Source organism: Oryzias melastigma, linkage group LG9 (genome assembly GCF_002922805.2).
Source record: "Oryzias melastigma strain HK-1 linkage group LG9, ASM292280v2, whole genome shotgun sequence".
NCBI lineage: Eukaryota > Metazoa > Chordata > Actinopteri > Beloniformes > Adrianichthyidae > Oryzias > Oryzias melastigma.
The window spans coordinates 17,681,225-17,698,637 of record NC_050520.1 but is presented as its reverse complement, the minus strand read 5'-3'; the positions used below and the strand labels follow the sequence as shown (position 1 = coordinate 17,698,637).

The following is a 17,413-nucleotide window of genomic DNA, read 5'->3' as shown; positions in this document are numbered from 1 at the left end:
GTGGTTGTGATGAGAGAGATGTCTCTTTCCTGTCTTTTTTTTACCTCAACCGGTTAACTCGAATTAAGTTTATTTATGCTGGAGGTTAATTGAAAACTCTTGAATTAGTCTACTTTGTCCCTTTGCCGTCTTTCCGTCCGTCCCACCCTGCAGGCCCCCCATTATGAACTAAAACTGGATTTTTTCTTTTTTTTTTGACACTAATCATTTTTAATTATAAAAGATTTTATTCCTTATGTGGTTTTTCTAGTTAAATAGAAATTAAAAAATGTGATCTGACATGTGGTTACACTAAAAAGCTCAAAATGTCCATCAAATAGAGAAACGACCCGTCTTCTTCTTTCCAGTAAAGACGTGTTCATGAAAGTCCCACCTGTACTCATTGTGTTCTCCACATACGTGTGGATAAAGGGAGCGTTTTCATCCGCACAGCAAACACCAAACAGAAAAGGAGCCGACAAAGAGGTAAAAAGAAACATGTCGCTTCATTCAGAAACATGTTGAAGGAGTGCGAGTTTATGGATACAGGAAACATGTTACACAGTCTGCAGATCATCATAAACACCGTTTCAAAAATGAGCAATTCAGCTTTGTATCTTCAGGACGTGGATGCTAAGAAACCCCAGAGTCGGCCTGTTTGTTGGCAGAAAGAACTTCTTATTTAGAGAAGTGGAAGGAAGCGAGTAAGTGAAGCTGGACCGCTTATAGGATACCGCCTCGCCCATCTCACACCAGCCTCTGCCTGAATGAGAGGAAGAAGCCATCACAGTGATGATGATGATGATGACATGAGCAGGCCGCTCACCAACTCCTTTGTGCTTCACTTTTTTTTGTTTTTATTAAACAGAAAGAAACACACTATAAGGACTCAGCTCTGGAGAAACTTACGAATCCAGACTTTAAGGGTTTTTTCCTTTAGGAAAAGAACAGTGCAAACGGCCACTTCACAACAGCGAGGACTTACTGATTACTGCGAGTCAACAAGAAGTGACCATCAACACGAGTGAGTGCAACCTCCAAACGTTCTCCCAGGCCCTGCTGTCCACGAGCACCTTCAACAAAAGTTTGTCTCCTTCAGACTTCAGAGAACAGCAAGACCTCCGACGGAGGCCGGTGACCCTCCCTCCACCCGCCGCCACCGAGAAGCACCTTCTGGCAGTTCAATGCATTTTAATGCACTGCGGTAAGAAATTTAAGACATGGATCTGATGTGACAGAAGAAAAAAATCAATAGAACACCAGAGTTCTGGTTTTAATCTGCTCGTGATGTGTTTACAGTGAACTGTACTGATGTCGCATTAGCTACATGTGCTATACGTCAAAGCAGTTCCCTCGACAGCTCAGCCCAAACCTTAAGAGACGAGAAGTTCTGGCTTCATTCCTCAGAACATGGGGCTTCAGAGGCACAGCTTTTCAATAAGGCATTATGTACACACGAACGCTTGCGTTTTCTTCTGTCATTCCGTAAATAAATTAACACTGGAAATGTGGCAATCAAGGAGAAATAAGCACCTATGAAAGTCTGAGTGACCGTCTGCAAACGCCCTTGTTGCTGCAGCGCAGGGAGGAATGCAGGGACGGTCAACACGGCTGATTCGTTAGACACAAATTAAGGATTAAGGAGTGATTTTATCCTAGTCACATGACCTGTTCTGAAAACCCCTGAAGGGGCAAACTCTGATCAGTAGCCCTGTAGATGAACCCAATCTGCTGTTTTGCCTTAAAGAAAAGTCCATTTCAGCCCGCAGAAAACCTCCGCCGTACCACCTGATCTGACATCGGATAGTAAAAATCATCTTAATGCATTTGTGAAGATGAAGAAGAACTCCTTCATTAGAAAAAAAAACCCAAATTAACATTTTTTCCCTTTAAAAAAAATGTAAATTGATTTTTTCTTCCCAAAAACAAAAAAAACAGCTAATCATTAGACAAACAAGTACAAAGATACATATTTTCATTAACGCACATTCAATCTGCCAAAAAAAAGTCATGGTTATAAAGCCAACAAAGATGCTGCCATATATATATATATATGTATGTATAGAGAGAGAGATGTATATACAATGATTATAGCATTCATAATTGCACTATGCCTCAATTCATGTCAATTACAGGCGTATTTTCTAGAGATTGGTACAAAAAAATGTAATTTGGAGCAGTAAAGAGACTTACTTTGGTACAAACTGAACATCAACACTCGGCCCTTTTTTACACAGCGACGGGCCGAACGTGTTCTCTGCTGTAACACTGCGACAGTCCGGAGAGCCGGGCTGTGGACGAGCACAGGGACACGGCTGTGAGCGCTCTGCAGGCCGCGGGGGAGGAGCAGTTCGGCTTCAAAGCAGCTTCAGTCAGTCTGTGGGGGAGGGGGCAAATCCTACTGATTTGGTTGAATACATCCGTCCTTCTGATACTTTTCCACTTCCTGTTCAACAGTGGAGTGTTTGGCGTTGGCGGTAAACACACACTTGGTAACAAGTGTTATTGTGGCACAATGACGGCGTCGTCTCCAGCGGGAATTTCAACACTTGATTCTCAAACTGGATTAAAAAAAAAAATCTAAAGTCCCCCACAGCCCTGCACTTCTAGGGTCACATGAGCTACGCCCACTGAACGGTACCAAAGTCAACGCATCGTAGCAATAATCAGAACAACAACAACAACTAGAAGAATCACTTAAATCAATCCATGTCAAAGGAATCAGAAATAATTTAAAAAAGAATCACAGTTTATGTCTACTTTAACTTGCTGTTCCATCTGATAAATTAAAAAGTTAGAGATCTGTCCCGTCACTTCCTGTACGAGAATTTATTTTAGAAAAGCAGGAAGATTTCAGCCCCTCCCCCTCCCACGATTCCTGCACATACGCCCCTCCCCCCTCTCTTCATTTCCCATTAACTTCTCAAAAAGCAAAAGAAAACCAGATGCTGCTCTCCCCTCAGGGACCAAGAAGTCGAATGGTAAAATAAATTAGCAACCGTAAGATTTTCCTCTGAAGTGTTTGACGGAGTGTTCCTGTCACAGTCAGGGTGTGTGTTTTTTTCTTTTTCTACACCAGGTTGTACTCCTTCAGGTTCAGCTGCAGGATGGTATCTTTGACGGCGGCAAAGACAAAGCGGATGTTTTCTGTGTCTGTGGCGCAGGTGAAGTGAGAGTAGATGATCTTGTCGCTGTCTGGATTCAGGTCCACGAACATCTTCAGGATGAACTCGCGAGCCGCTTGGGCGTCTCTTTGTGGACCTGGACAGGAGAACGGGACATCACTACGGGACACTTTTAGACACACAACTGTACAATAGTGTGGCCAGTAAACTGATTATTAGAAATAGTGACTATATTTTGTTGTTTTTTTTGTATTACTTGCTAGTAAAATCTTTTCAAACTTAAAAATATCTGCTTCCTCAGTTGCAGAATGGCAAAGAATTTACCCTAAAGTCCAACAAGGTTTGAGTGTTTAAAGGGGCTTCTATCAAAAATATTATTTTTAAACATTTTTATGGCCTCGGCATTAAATTTGGCAGATATTAGGCAAAATAAAAACATTCAATGATTTTTATTTTCATATTCTTTAGGCAATAAAACACATTTGATCATCTTTTGATCTATTTTAAAATTGTACCCAGTGGTCTTTTAATTAGATTGTGCCAGTTTTTTTTTTCCAATATTGAAAAACCTGGATCGTTTTCTATGACAGTTTCTGCAGGAGTTCATCCGAAATTCGCCTCTGAATTGTGCGCGGGACCAATGGCACGGACCCTGCCCTACTTCCCGACATCCATCTGCTTACAACACCGTCCAGCATTAATATTTTCTTCGTCAGAAACGATCGTTTTCCGATGGCATTTTTTTGGTCAGATCCTGACTCACAACAATTTGAATAAAAAAACCTAAAAAATCCAATTTCAATCCTAATTATCTTTATATATGTTGTCTATCATTAGAGAAATGCAACGAGAATTTGTTAAAAACACCTAATACGTGATTTTCTATCAAGTGGGTCTTTACTTCAAACAAAGACTCAATATTTACTGTGTACATTTCCTTAGAATATTAGTTTATATTTATTTAAAATGTTTTATAAATCTATTTTACTACTTTGACAACAACTAAATCAGGGTTTTTTTCTACAAAAAAGTACTTTAATGCATTTCTCTAGCTGATTTTTTAGCGGTTATATCTTTATATTGGAATTACCTTTCATTGTGTCAGAGTATTTGCTGACTCAGACTGTAACTATTACTGATTTAAGCAGAAAAAAAATGATCAAATATTGAGTTAATCCAACGTAAAGCTCCTTAGGTTTCAAGAGATGGTATAAAATAACATTTTGAGGAAAGTACTCACCATCATACTCCGGGAAGTAGTCCACCAGATGCGAGTACATGATCTTCTCCTCCAGCAGGTCCTTCTTGTTGAGGAACAGAATGACGGAGGAGTTTTGGAACCAGGGGTACGTGATTATCGTCCGAAACAGAGCTTTGCTCTCCTCCATCCGATTCTAAACGTGAGACGGAGAGATAGAGAAAGACAGATGCTTAATTAAAGCGCGCTCCTTCATCCTCATTAAGGGCAGACTTTAACGAACAGTTCACCACACCAGAGAGAGACTTTGAAGGGGGAGAGGGAACGAGGACAGCCAGGTTGGTTTCATCTCTCTGTGCTATCAGGTCTTCTTTTTTCTTTTTAAGTCGCTAATAAAGCGAGCATCTGCGTTCTATCAGTTCACCATCGCTTCACAATACTTGAAGAAGAAACAGGAACAAATCAGACGATCGTGAACCCACACCTGTTTACCATTACACTTCTGAACAAACTGACACACACGCCTAATTCTTCTGAAAGAAGAGAAGACGCCTCGGGCGGCAGTCGCAACAGCTGGATCATCGTTTCCAGATGTTTTCCAAGAGAGGTGCCTCATGTCCTGAGGATTGTTTACAACAAGCCGAGCGCCACATTCTCAGAGGAGTCACCTTAAGCTTAGTGTGAAACAGCAAAAAGCTCTTCCAAACGTACTAGTTTCAGATTCCCAAGATGAAACATTTGTGTCCCATTATATGTAGAATAAGACGAATCACCTCGTTATCGGACTCCACCAGAACCTGGTCGTACTCGCTGAGAGCCACCAGGAACATGATGGAGGTGACGTTCTCGAAGCAGTGGATCCACTTCCTCCTCTCTGACCTCTGACCTCCCACGTCCACCATCCTGTCAGCCACACAAACCGGGAGAGACCACCATGACTACCTTTGATTCATGCACCGTTCGATACTTTTAAACCCAGCAGATAAACGGACTCACCTGAATATGACGCTCTGAAGATCAAAGGGATATTCGATGATGCCTGTGGTGGGAACTCGAACCCGCAGCACGTCTTGCTGGGTGGGAAGATAGCCCGACCCAGCAATCCGGTCCAGTGCGTTCAGATAGCTGTTTAGGAAGAAGAACACTGATTGAATGCTGTTCTTTTGCTTTGATTTAAAAGTGCTTTAAATTCTACGTACTATTTGGTGGAGTCTGAGAGCTGGTACTCCCTCCTTCGGTCGTAGCACTCCTGGATACCCGGATCGTTCCATAGGCTCTTGATTGCGTCTACGTAAGGATTTTCCAACATGGTGACCTTCTCCACGTCCACCTCTTTCACAACGTTGGCATTAGCCTGGTGAAAAACAAAAGTGAAACCACGAGTCATTACAAATACTGTTGTTTTAACTATGAAAGTTGGACAGTCCTAATTATCACTTCTTTATTTCGGTCCCATATTTGCGTGTTTTACTTTCAGATTTTTCTTTGTGCCCACAGGCAGATCTAATTACTGAACCCGTCATCCCAGCGGGAATCCTGGGACTCCAAGGACGGTTTTGCTGCCCTGGATCTCAATAAGGTGCCCCCTGGGTCTCATTAGCAGGACGGTTTTGAATTCCAAAACAGCTTCACAATAAAGACAAATGCTTTTACCTTAAATCAAAGTGGAAATCGTGTTTTAAACAAGACTGCACTCCTGTACTTTATACTCAACAAGAAATCTAAAACGAAAAAGTTTAGATGGATAATGTACACCAGTGAGATTTTTAATCAGGTGATAATACACTTTGATAAATAAAGCTATAAGCTTACATTATTGGTGGAGTATCTTTAATAGAGATTTGGAGTTGGATGGTCTCACATGACGGACACAAGAATGGTCAGTAATCAGCAGGTTTCACTTGACACTTGTCTTTGTTAAAAAAAAAAGTTAAATTTTCTACTAATAACATAACATTTGCTTGTGTGACCCCTAATACAAATGTCACATTAGTCCATCACATGAAGGAATGAGGAGCCGCTGATTAGAATTGAGGAGTAACACCTGCACCTGTTTGAGAAAGAACAGAAAACCTGTAACTGGAGCTATAGAAGTTCACAATTTGACCACTAGGTGGCTTTTACACAAGTCAAACTGGTGTCCTACAAAAGGAAATACAGGCAGTCATATTTTACATTATAATTTACAATGTAAAAATACCTGTTTAAATTAATTTTTTTCTTCATATTAAAGACTATTTTACTATAAGGTTTTATGATCATCACTTTATGTTTGAGATCAAAAAGCATTCAAAGGGGTGGGTGGGGTGGGTCTGTCCCCCTAAAGTTTAAACTCTCAGCTCTAGAAGCACTTTACTGGGCATGCTCCAACACCTCTCGGGTGTCTTCATCCCTCGTTTTTCTCATTTTTGGAAAAGACAGGATCTTTCTGCCAAACTCACCCTCCCAATTCTCTAAACACCTCAGAACTTTATAACTGTGTATTTGTCAACTTTATGTAGCTTCTTATACTTTTATTTATTAATGTACTGTGTTTAATGCTCTGTGTTTTTGTAAGGCTACCTTGAGTGTTAACTAAGGCGCCATATGCATAAAAATTATTATTATTTATTATTATTTAAGTCAATTTTCTTACCCCAATTGCATTTTTTTTTGCTTATTTAAAGGAATTTTTTCAAATTTTTATAATTTATTTCACTTTTTTCTAGATTTCCAGCTTTTTCCATGTATAATTAGAGGGAAATTATTTTCCAAAAATATTGGACGCCCTCAAATGTCATAGGCGAGAATGTAAAAGTGGTTTGAGCAACCAGAAGGGCAACAAAAATGCATGAAAGTAACCAGGTCTGAGCAGTACTGCTGAGAACACTAAAGCTACCAAAATCCTTCTTACTAAAGCCGGATAACAGAAAATTATGCAAAACCTCTAGAGCAATTAGATAGAACTGTGATCCTTGGAATTTCATTAACTGGAATCTCAACAACAAACCATTATTTTGTGTCTTACACATTACAGTTTGACCCAGTTTGATTTTATTAAAATTTTCCTATGCACGGTTGCTGTTTTCTTTTTCTAGTTTTTCGTAAAAAGTTAGGATTGTAACAAACCCAATATTTCCATGTTTTGCTGACAAAAAAGCTACATAAAACAAAGAATTCTGCTCAGTATAACTAGTAGGTAAAAACCAACAAAAAAGCATTAAAGCTGTCCCTCTGAGGCTTTTTCAGTAGCACATTTGCTTTGTTCTTCATGACTCAGCACATAATTATTAGGATGAGTCAAATAAGTTAAGATTTCCCTTCAAATCTCACTATTTAATCTAAAATATTAATCATTCCTGAATGTATCATCTTGTTTTACCTTTTACAAACATCATAGATTTAGCAGACTATCAAAATGACATTTATTGAAGACTTGGATCCAGTTAGTGATCATTTGAAACTGCAATTTATTTATACTAAAGAGGCAAAATGGTCCAACTATAACTGGTTTAGTGCATAAACCATACAGGCTAACACAAATTCATAAATGGAGCACTCTGAGGACACAGGAAGTGCAAGAATAAAATGACAGGAAATGATTATGGATGGCTGTTTCAAATAAGATAGTAAGAACTTCTAAGATGTGCCAGCACACTGTAGCAATTTTATAGAAAGTCCTTCAGGAACCGTGTCTCCCTTCTGACTCCCAGTCTCATCTCTGTGGAGGGTTTTCAATGGATGGAATTACCTTGTTGTGCTCGTATTTGTACGGGATCTTCAGCGTCTCCATGGCGCGGATCATGGCTTGCATGGAGGTGAAGATGTTCTGATAAACCAGTTTGGTGAAACCCCTTTTGTCCTCATCAGAGTAACCAGCACCATGGATGATCCTCATCTGTTTTATGAATGTGCTCTTCCCACTTTCTCCAGTTCCTAAGAAAGAAGAAAAAATGATTATTTAATTATCTTTTACTGGTAATTCTCAAGCCAAACAACAGATGTAATATGTCAGGAGAATAGAATAAATTCTTCTTTTGACCCAATGCAGTAATTCTAGAAAAATTCTATGGGAAGGAAAATTAGTTTTTGATATATTAGTCTTTGATTCTAAAGACCCATTCTAAAGAGAATTGAGTTTTTTGTGTCTTTAACATGTATTTATAGCATTCATTCATTCATCTTCCAGACCGCTTCTTCCCTTTCGGGGTCGCGGGGGTGCCGGAGCCTAACCCGGCTACTGAAGGGCGAAGGCGGGGTAAACCCTGGACAGGTCGCCAGCCTGTCGCAGGGCCTCAATCACACACTGAGTCACTCTCAGACACACCTAGGGGCAATTTAGAGTCACCAATGAACCTATGAAGCATGTTTTTGGACGGTGGGAGGAAGCCGGAGTCCCCGGTGAAAACCCACGCATGCACGGGGAGAACATGCAAACTCCACACAGAAAGGTCCCAGCCGGGATTCGAACCGGGGCCTTCTCGCTGTGAGGCGAGAGCGCTAACCACCTGCGCCACCGTGCAGCCCGTATTTATAGCATTTTTCTCATAATGGAGGAAATATATTAAGAAAATGTAACTCATAATTACATTTCTGAGTATTTATTCATTCAAACTGCTGTTTATCAGGAGCAGACAAAAGAATGCTTTTTAAAAATGGTGTAGAATATACACTGGGTGGGCCACAAGCTCCATGCTCCCAGAGTAACAGAGAAGGACAGGGGGCGGGGTTGCTCCACCCACAACTCAGAGGCGAATTTCCAATAAATTCCTGCTGCTCTGCTGAAACTATGTCCCCCTAAAAACACTTAAAAAAATGGCTTAAAATGCCATAATCATAATTAAAAGACCACTTGGAAGTCTCAAAATATACCAAAAGTGTTGGCTCACCCATCCAAATGATCAGAATCAGGTGTGCTGCACACAGGTGTGTAAAATTACGCACTCAGGCATGCAGAGTGTTTTTACAAACATTTGTGGAAGAATGGGTCGCTCTCAGGAGCTAAGTGAATTCCAGTGAAAGGAACTTAGAATGCTTCGGGATACCAAAACAGTTAAGGACAATTCCATTCTCCCAACGTTGTGGGAACAGTTTGGAGCGGCCTCTTCATCTTCCAACGTGACTGTGCACCAGTGCACAAATCAAGGTCCATAAAGACATGGAGGACAGAGTCTAGTGTGGACGAACTCGACTGGTCTGCACAGAGTCCTAACCTCAACCCCACATAGAACATCTTTGGGATGAATTAGAGCGCAGACTGAGCACCAGACCTTCTCCACCAACATCAGTGTGTGACCTGACCAATGTGCTTTTGGAAGAATGGTCAAAAACTCCTAGAAACACATTCCTCAACCTTATAGACAGCCGTCCCAGAGGAGTTGAGGCTGCAATAGCTACAAAAGGTGGACCTGCATCATACTGAAATCTATGGGTTTGGAATGAGAAGGCACTTCATTTCATATGTGAGTCAAAGCAGATGAGCCAATGCTTTTGGTGAAAGTGTAGATCAAAAGATGATTGGAGTGGAACTTTAAAATGTTGCAATTATCCAACAGGTGTACTAATTTTGAGTTTAATAAAAAAAAATAACAATAATAATACATTTCTAGATGGTAATACTTGCATATGTGTGTTGTTTGCAAAATAAGGTAACCTTTGTGGGAAGTCATCAGTTCTCCAATCAGCTTTCAGAGAGAGGTATTAACAAAAATAAGAAATAGTGACCAAGTCTGATATGTGATGGGGAAAGAGACAAAGCTACTATGAGCAAACTCCAACTTTTTGATAGCTGCTCCTCTTTTTTTATAAATCTTAAGAACAATGTAAACCAGCAGGAAATGTAGAAAAATGTCCTGATGTCTCTTTAGCTGTTTATGATAGCTTATTGTGAATATTTCTTCATGAATTTAAAATGTACTCTGTGCATTGGTTAAAAATACCATGCTCTACAAAGCTGCCAGACTGTAGGTGGTGTCACACTCACACCATTTATGATTCAGGCTATGGAAGCAAAACTGTACTCTGTCAGCTGTTTCCAGGGAATGAAACTAAAATAGAGGGAAAAAAGAAGAATTTTTTTTGGCTGGTTTCAGTAAAGTTACAGATTATTTTGTTGTTTTTTACAGACTATTTTTTCCTAAAAACGTTAAATGATAGGATGCTTTAAAATCAAATGATTTTCTTACTGAAATGTCACAAATTGCAAATGTGTTTGGCCCTGTAGGAAAAGGAAAGTAAAAACACCTTACCAACAATTGACTTGAATTTATATTTTAGATTTCTTATCTTTTTTTTCAGTGATGCATAAAGTTTCAGACTGCAGTGGGGGTAAACATCTACCCTTGCTTCAATAAAACAAACCTAAAAGACGACCCTTTCTACATTGAGAAAGAGCCACATGGACTTTATGTTGACCAAAATCTGTTTGCAATGTTAAATATGTGGCATTATTCAGCTAGCTTGAGACCAAAATAGGAAAAGTTTGTTATACTCCTACTCCTGACCCATTGACGGGTGAATTTAAATTGTAAGGTTTAAGAACAAGTGCCAGAGTATTTGATAACAAAAGTGAAAGAATGAATTTTTAAGTTTGGTTAAAATACTGTTGAAATATAAGAGACTGTTGGGTTTCTATTCCTTTGGTGACCAAAAAATGTTTATTTTGACTAAAAGCAGGTTCAGATAAAAATAAAGACAGAGAAGTCATAGACAATCCTTGAGATGTTTACACAAACTGGTTTTGTCCCCCCCTTTATTCCCCACACTGCTGGGTTTTGTTATTTTAGTTTGGGGTTGGACCTTGGTAGTCTTGATTTGTGGGCTTTGTTTATTAGTTTTCTTTAGGTAGATTTGGTTAGGCAGCCCTTACCAGGGGGCTGGTGACTCAGACGGTCAACGTGTCTGAGTCAGTAGGCCACCTGACTTTTATGTTTGACCAAGATTCCAATCCCTTTTGGTTTTTCTTTTTGCTTTAACCAGCATACTAATAATTTCATTTTGTTCTATCTTTCAGGACACACGGTTTTGTTAATTTAAAACATTGTGTTTTTTTTTTTTTTCTTAGTTGGTGTGCAGTTTTTGTGCTATTGTCCCCTTTTGTATTTTTCAACTAGACTCGGGGCAGGTTTGCCCATTAGGGTCATACGTAACAGACACTCGTGCTAGTTTACATTCAGTCAGTTTGATGGGTTGATGACAGACTAAGGCTGTGTCTGAATTCCTTCACTACTCACTACCTAATGCTCTATAGTGTTCCCACCATTTCGTCTGGATGTACAAATCTACAATTCCAAAATCAAGTGCCCTAAAAATTTCCTGGACGTCTATGCAAAAAAACAGTGTGCATCGATGCTCACTGTATTGGAGAATATAGACCACAATGCATTGCATCTGAAAGATTTTTTTATATAGAAATCAAAGTTTTCATCTTTGGAACACAGTAGGTTTATAAATTGCCTCCGTAAATTTGTTCATATTTGTTAGGTTTGTTAGGTGGGCGTGGTAAAAATAGGGGGGGGGGAATTTGGACAAAGCCAAAAGAACAATATCTCTATCCTTCAATTAATGACAGAAACTCCTTTAGAAAAAACAACAGGTTTAACATCTCTTCTAGTTCATTGAGAATCTAGCTCTGACAGAATTAAAACAACCATCCAGCCTGGTGCTTAGCCGCAGCGTCTAGTAAACCTGCTTTCCTACTGTAATGGTGCTATTTTGAAAAAGCTGGCACGAGGAGAGAAAAGGAGCAATGACTAAACTGGAGGAAGCACAATTACCCATGAAGTGCTCCACTGACGAGCACTTGAGCCTCAAAGCCAAAACAAGCAGCTCCAAACGCCACACACCAAAACAAGCTCTCTGTAATCGCTCCTAACTCAACCCCGTCTCTTCTGCTGGCGAGCCACAAGTGCTGCAGCTCCGCACTGAGTGTAGGTCAGGTTTTTGTTCCAGATTGCCCCACCTCCACATGCACACACAAGCTGTTTTCAGTCCGTCTTAAATGCTACCAGCTTCTGCTACAAGCCCATAGTCATAAACAGGGGCATTAAAATTTGCAGCATACAATTTGCCCCTTCAGTGACTTAAACCAAAAGGGTTTTTGCTACAAAAATAGGGTCATCAAACACAAAAAAATATGAATGGAAAAACAGATAAAATCCTTTGCAAAGAAGTCAACAATGTAAAACAGCTTTCAGACCGAAAACCAGCCAAGATGGACTTTGTTCATTCACAGCTCCATAACTTCCATCTGCCTGATAAAATTATCTGACAGTGATTGTGTAGATCAACGGTCATACCTGTAAAAGTGGATTTCACTGCCAATGTGTATGATGCAGCTGGCTACACTTTTAGAATACAAACAATTTAATGGTGATTAAAACTCTTCGGATATTTTTGTTATCGACTGGCTTTCCAACTTTTAAGATTTAGCCAGCATGTGTGATGAACATGTCTGCTTAAATGTGCAAACGGGGACAACAATTAGGACCTCATGGTCTCTGAAGGGTTGTGCCACTTCAGAGGATAAAAATATTCCAGAAAATAACTTATCGAAGGGAGACAAGCAGGCCAATTAATCCTTTTTTAACCCTCTCGGCTGTCAACTGTTCCAGATCCCAGCGACAATTTGTGAAGCTTATGCAATTTACAGGATATATCATTATTTTACTCACAAGACTCCCAAGCTGTTTGGATTGTACCAAGATAATCCCATTTAAAAAACATAATATTGAACAGAGCTAATGCTAAAACAATAGATGGTTAAGGTAAAAAACAGTCTAAAACAATGTTTTTCCATTCTTTAAAAATGCACTCCATACTATTAATGACTAATATCAGTTTGGAGCTTCACATATGCCAATTCTAACAACTTAATAACAGTAACATTTACAGAAATCACCTTCATGACTAACAATCTAAGACAATCCCTGCAATTTGATCACTATTAATTGCCAACTGACGAACTATCAGTCAACATAACAGGGAGGTTCCTCATTAAATATCCCCAACTGCGCAACGATGAATCCCAAAAATATCTAATTGAACACATTTGATTGTGTAGTTGCACTTTGATGGGTGTAAGGTGTCAGAACACCCACTGCATAGAAGATTTATAAACCATCTACCAATAACTCATAATTCACTGGAAATGGCTGACAACTGACTCCATCAGATGGATTGTACTCCTTAAAAGAGTGAATTTCTACAGCACTGATGATGTATGCATATGGGTGAGGTCATATTTCTCATGTTATTCCTTCCTGTCAGTTTTCTGTTGCTGTTGGAGATTCATCCTGAGTACCACACAACTAGACATGTGTAGAGTTAAGCTATCTACGTACATTTGACTAAAAATTGTGATATATCCATAACTTTTAGTCGACTGTCTTTCATTTATTACTACTTCATGAATGATGTGTTCATATCAAGACTTTTCTGATGTTAATTTAAATGTCTTAATAGTTTTACACAAGTTCTTTTCAATCATGGCTTTAGACAAGCTTAAGTGAAGTCAAAAAGTTAAGATAATTTGTAATACCAAGTTTGATACGAAGATCCCAGAGAGCCAAAGCAATTAGTGAGTTTAAGGACAATGTGCCGATATGGGTTATTGGAACCAAGAAGCGGGTTCCATAACTTTCTACAGTAAACTCAAGCTTTTATTGTGAAGGTGCCAGAGGATTAATTGCACATTTTTTCTGCTGAAGTAGTCAGATTTATAAATTTGCATAAAAACTAAAGGCTTAACACAGACATGAATGTCTTACTAGAAGTACAAATAGGGATCATAAGCCGGGTAATAGTATTTATGGTTTAGAATCTATAAAGACCAAGAAGGTTATATATCTACTTAAGTGTTTTTGCTGTAAAATAAAGCTAAAACCATCTTTTTTAAAAATGCATTTACCAATACTATCATAACTCGATTGTACATATGTAACATAGAAAATGTACTAATTTAAATCAAACCAATATTAAATCTGCAGTATATTTCCACAATAACCCTCTAGAAATATAAAAACAAAAAATAGCAAATTACAAACTTATTACATGTTTACAACAGCCTCTGAAATGTAGCGACAAGTTTGTGACTTTGCTAATTTCAGACGATCTGTATCCAAGAAATCCAAACCTCCACAAAGGACTAGGATGATGTAAGGATGTGAATGTTTTGCTCTCTTTCCATCTTGTCTTTAGTGGCTCTTCTGCTGAATTCACAGTGGAGCACTAGATCAAGGATATAGGTTTCTGGTACTACTTTACAGGACAGCAGTTCTCCCATCTAATGGGCTTTTGTAGTGGAAATCAAATTAAAACCTAAGACGCAAGTAGATGACTTGCCATCTTCACATTTTTCTGTCTGCAGGGCAACAGTCCATTCCCGACAGTAGACAGTCTGAAAATATAAGCTTGTCTGTTGTTACAACAGTGAAGCCTAAAGACAAAGAAAACCCCACGCATTTCTAGTGTCCAATAAGTTTGCGGCGGCCGTAAATGACTGATGCATGTTTACACAAGCAGGTTTCCATCGTGAGAGCTCGCCTGCGAGCTTTTCCAAGGAGCTGCGATATAATCATTGCCAGGGTTTGGCAATGAGCTGCAAAAACTATCTTGATTACACCCAATAAAGCGCAGACTTTGGTCTAACTAGCATTTGTCACACTCAAGAGGCTGGGATGGGCCCTGGAAAGCCTGGCCCCACAGTCCTGCTGTCAGGTCAGGTCAGTCAGAGGGCAGGGCATGTGGAGAGAGGTGAGGGTTTGATCCCAACTCCAGTTATTCAAATGAGGTGGTTATGATGGTGGAAAGCATGGAGGCCTCTCATCCACTTCCTCTCCCAATCTGTGCAGTGGACTCCCAACACCTGATTCATGTCCCAAACTCCACTCAGGTGGACATTATAGAGGGAGATTTTGGGCTGTGCACCCCCACAAACCCCCCCTGCCTTACCGAGAAGCAACAGTTTCAGCTCCCGGCGCGCGTCCCTCTTATCCCGGCGGAGCTGCCTTTCGATCTCGTCGTTGATCCGCCGGGCTTCTTTGGCCTCCTCGCTGAGGCAGCACGCCATTATGGATTCCAGGGTCATACTCGCCCCCCTTTTAAACGCACACTTTTCCGCTTCCCCCCCACCACCTCCCACCCTCTTACTGACTCATCCAGATTTCACATTCGTCAGGGGGGGACTCAACAGGCCTGTGAATGCCAAATAACGTCCTCATAAAGGCCTGCGATGGTCGGCGCCCCTGTTAGAGAGTCAGTAAAGAGTCCAAAAAATAATTTAAAAAAATATGCGGGAGAGGGTTTCAATATTTGAGAACGCAGACACCCTCCTTCCCTTCCCCTGGTCGAGGGGGGCACAGGCGGTCAGAGTTGGTCGGATCCTCGCGGCTGCAGGCTGCTTTGCCCCCGTCTAGATATGATCAACAGATTCTTTGAAGACGCCGCCGCCTCGAGATCTCGTGAAGCGTTGTTGTCCGCCGGCCTCTGCTCTCCAATGTGGATTTTCAGTCGAAAAAAAAAAAAAAAAACACCGCCTGTTTCCCAAGTTACCGTCAGCGGAGGAGGGCGGCGAGAAAAACACGAAGAGCCGTCTCTATATTTTTCCAGTGGCTCGACTCCCGGGCGTGGTAAGGCAGAATATGGCGGACTTTCACTCCAGCCCGCTATGCTGGGATACTGTTATATTTTTGTCCGCTAGAATGAAAATAAAAATAAAAAAAACTCCTTCAGCCGCTGCAACAATATATCCCAGTTGTAGTCAGAGGGGCGTCCATGTCCTCGGTTCTCCCACAGGCAGCGAAGGCGACAGACGGCGCGTTTCCTCCAATCTTCTCCTTTTCCTCAATTCTCCTCATGTATTTTTATTACAGAAGCCATCCACTCCTCCGCTGGAAGGGTGACGTCGACCTCCCATCGACTGGGGTGGGGGGGTGGACGTCACGTCAAACCCACCAGCAATTAAACCCCCAACCTGTGGAGCAGAACTGCGTGTGAACGGTCACGCTGGAGCCACATCTCCGTGGGAAGTGGGTGTCCTTCGGGGCAGTTCCGCTGCCGTACCGGTTTTTTTAGTGGACGTCGGTTTCGAAGGGATTTTGTTAACGTCAGCAGAAAGAAATAAAGACCGAAAGAAAGCGGCGCGGCTGCGTGGAAAGTGCTGCGTTCTCAAAAGTCCCGACACTTTTTGGACTTAAACGTCGCACGGTGACGTTTACGTGGAGGTTCGACCCGACTGGGTGTGTGGCGCAAACAATAACACGAGTCAAAGACTGCCGCAAACTGAAGGTCACCATGTTCTATTTTTATTGCGGCAGTGAGGCGTTCATTCAGCACAGAAGCCACACATTGTTGTGCTATTTATGTGGCTCAGTGTAACTCTATCAGGACATCCTCCCAGTGCACGATTCTGATTTACATTTCAAACCATCCGTGTTTCGTGATCTTTAAAGCCTATTTATGTGAACTTTGATTTCACATTTTTTGCCAATCTGACTTATATTTTTGCAGATTATTTGTATTTCATAAAGACCCATTGAAAATCGTGTTTTTAGTGTTTATTTTTCCAATAATGAAGGACACAATCAGGATCAGACAAAAAAAAAACAGTTGAAAAAAGCTGTAGGTGTGTCCGAATTCCTTCACTGCTCACTACATATAGTGCGAGTCTCCTGGAAATTTCTCAGAAGTCTTTGTAAAAAAATCAGCATTCATCGATCCCCACTACACTGGCAAATACAGACCACAATGGATTGCATTTAAACAATTTTTGTACGAAAAAAGTGTTTTAATGTATATTTTATAATGATCCATTAACATCAGAACACAGTGGTGTAAAATGCTCATATTGATAATATATAGATAGATAGATAGATAGATAGACAGACAGACAGACAGACAGACAGACAGATAGATAGATAGATAAATCAGTGACGTCATACTAGCCGTTTAAAAAGAAAAAAAAAGTAGTGAGCATGGTGTCCGAATTGTTTTTAAAATACAGGTTACTAGATATTACTGCACTATATAGTTTTTTTTTAGTAGTTATGAATTACGGTGGGGAATTCCGACATAACTTAAGATTTCCTTATCCAAAATCATACAGCTGGATAGGTCTGATATCGTTCGCCATTTT

At 40.4% G+C, this 17,413-nt stretch overlaps 1 protein-coding gene across 1 annotated transcript; it reads right to left on the bottom strand.

Moving 5' to 3' along the window:
* Window positions 1-466: 466 nt before the first annotated feature.
* LOC112148434 (guanine nucleotide-binding protein G(q) subunit alpha) lies at window positions 467-16,725 on the bottom strand. The gene is made up of 7 exons (XM_024275553.2): window positions 15,232-16,725; window positions 8,033-8,217; window positions 5,502-5,656; window positions 5,299-5,427; window positions 5,076-5,205; window positions 4,345-4,498; window positions 467-3,240 (listed from the first exon to the last, which is right to left on the bottom strand). The coding sequence occupies exons 1-7, from the start codon at window positions 15,365-15,367 to the stop codon at window positions 3,050-3,052; spliced, it is 1,080 nt and encodes a 359-aa protein (XP_024131321.1). The 5' UTR covers window positions 15,368-16,725; the 3' UTR covers window positions 467-3,049.
* Between the last annotated feature and the right edge of the window lie 688 nt (window positions 16,726-17,413).

Coding starts and splice junctions, on each gene's coding strand:
- LOC112148434 (XM_024275553.2), bottom strand. CDS start 15,367: ATGACCCTGGAATCCATAATGGCGTGCTGCCTCAGCGAGGAGGCCAAA. Junction 8,218..15,231: donor GCTGAAACTGTTGCTTCTCG/GTAAGGCAGGGG, acceptor CTTCTTTCTTAG/GAACTGGAGAAAGTGGGAAG. Junction 5,428..5,501: donor CTCTCAGACTCCACCAAATA/GTACGTAGAATT, acceptor CTTCCTAAACAG/CTATCTGAACGCACTGGACC.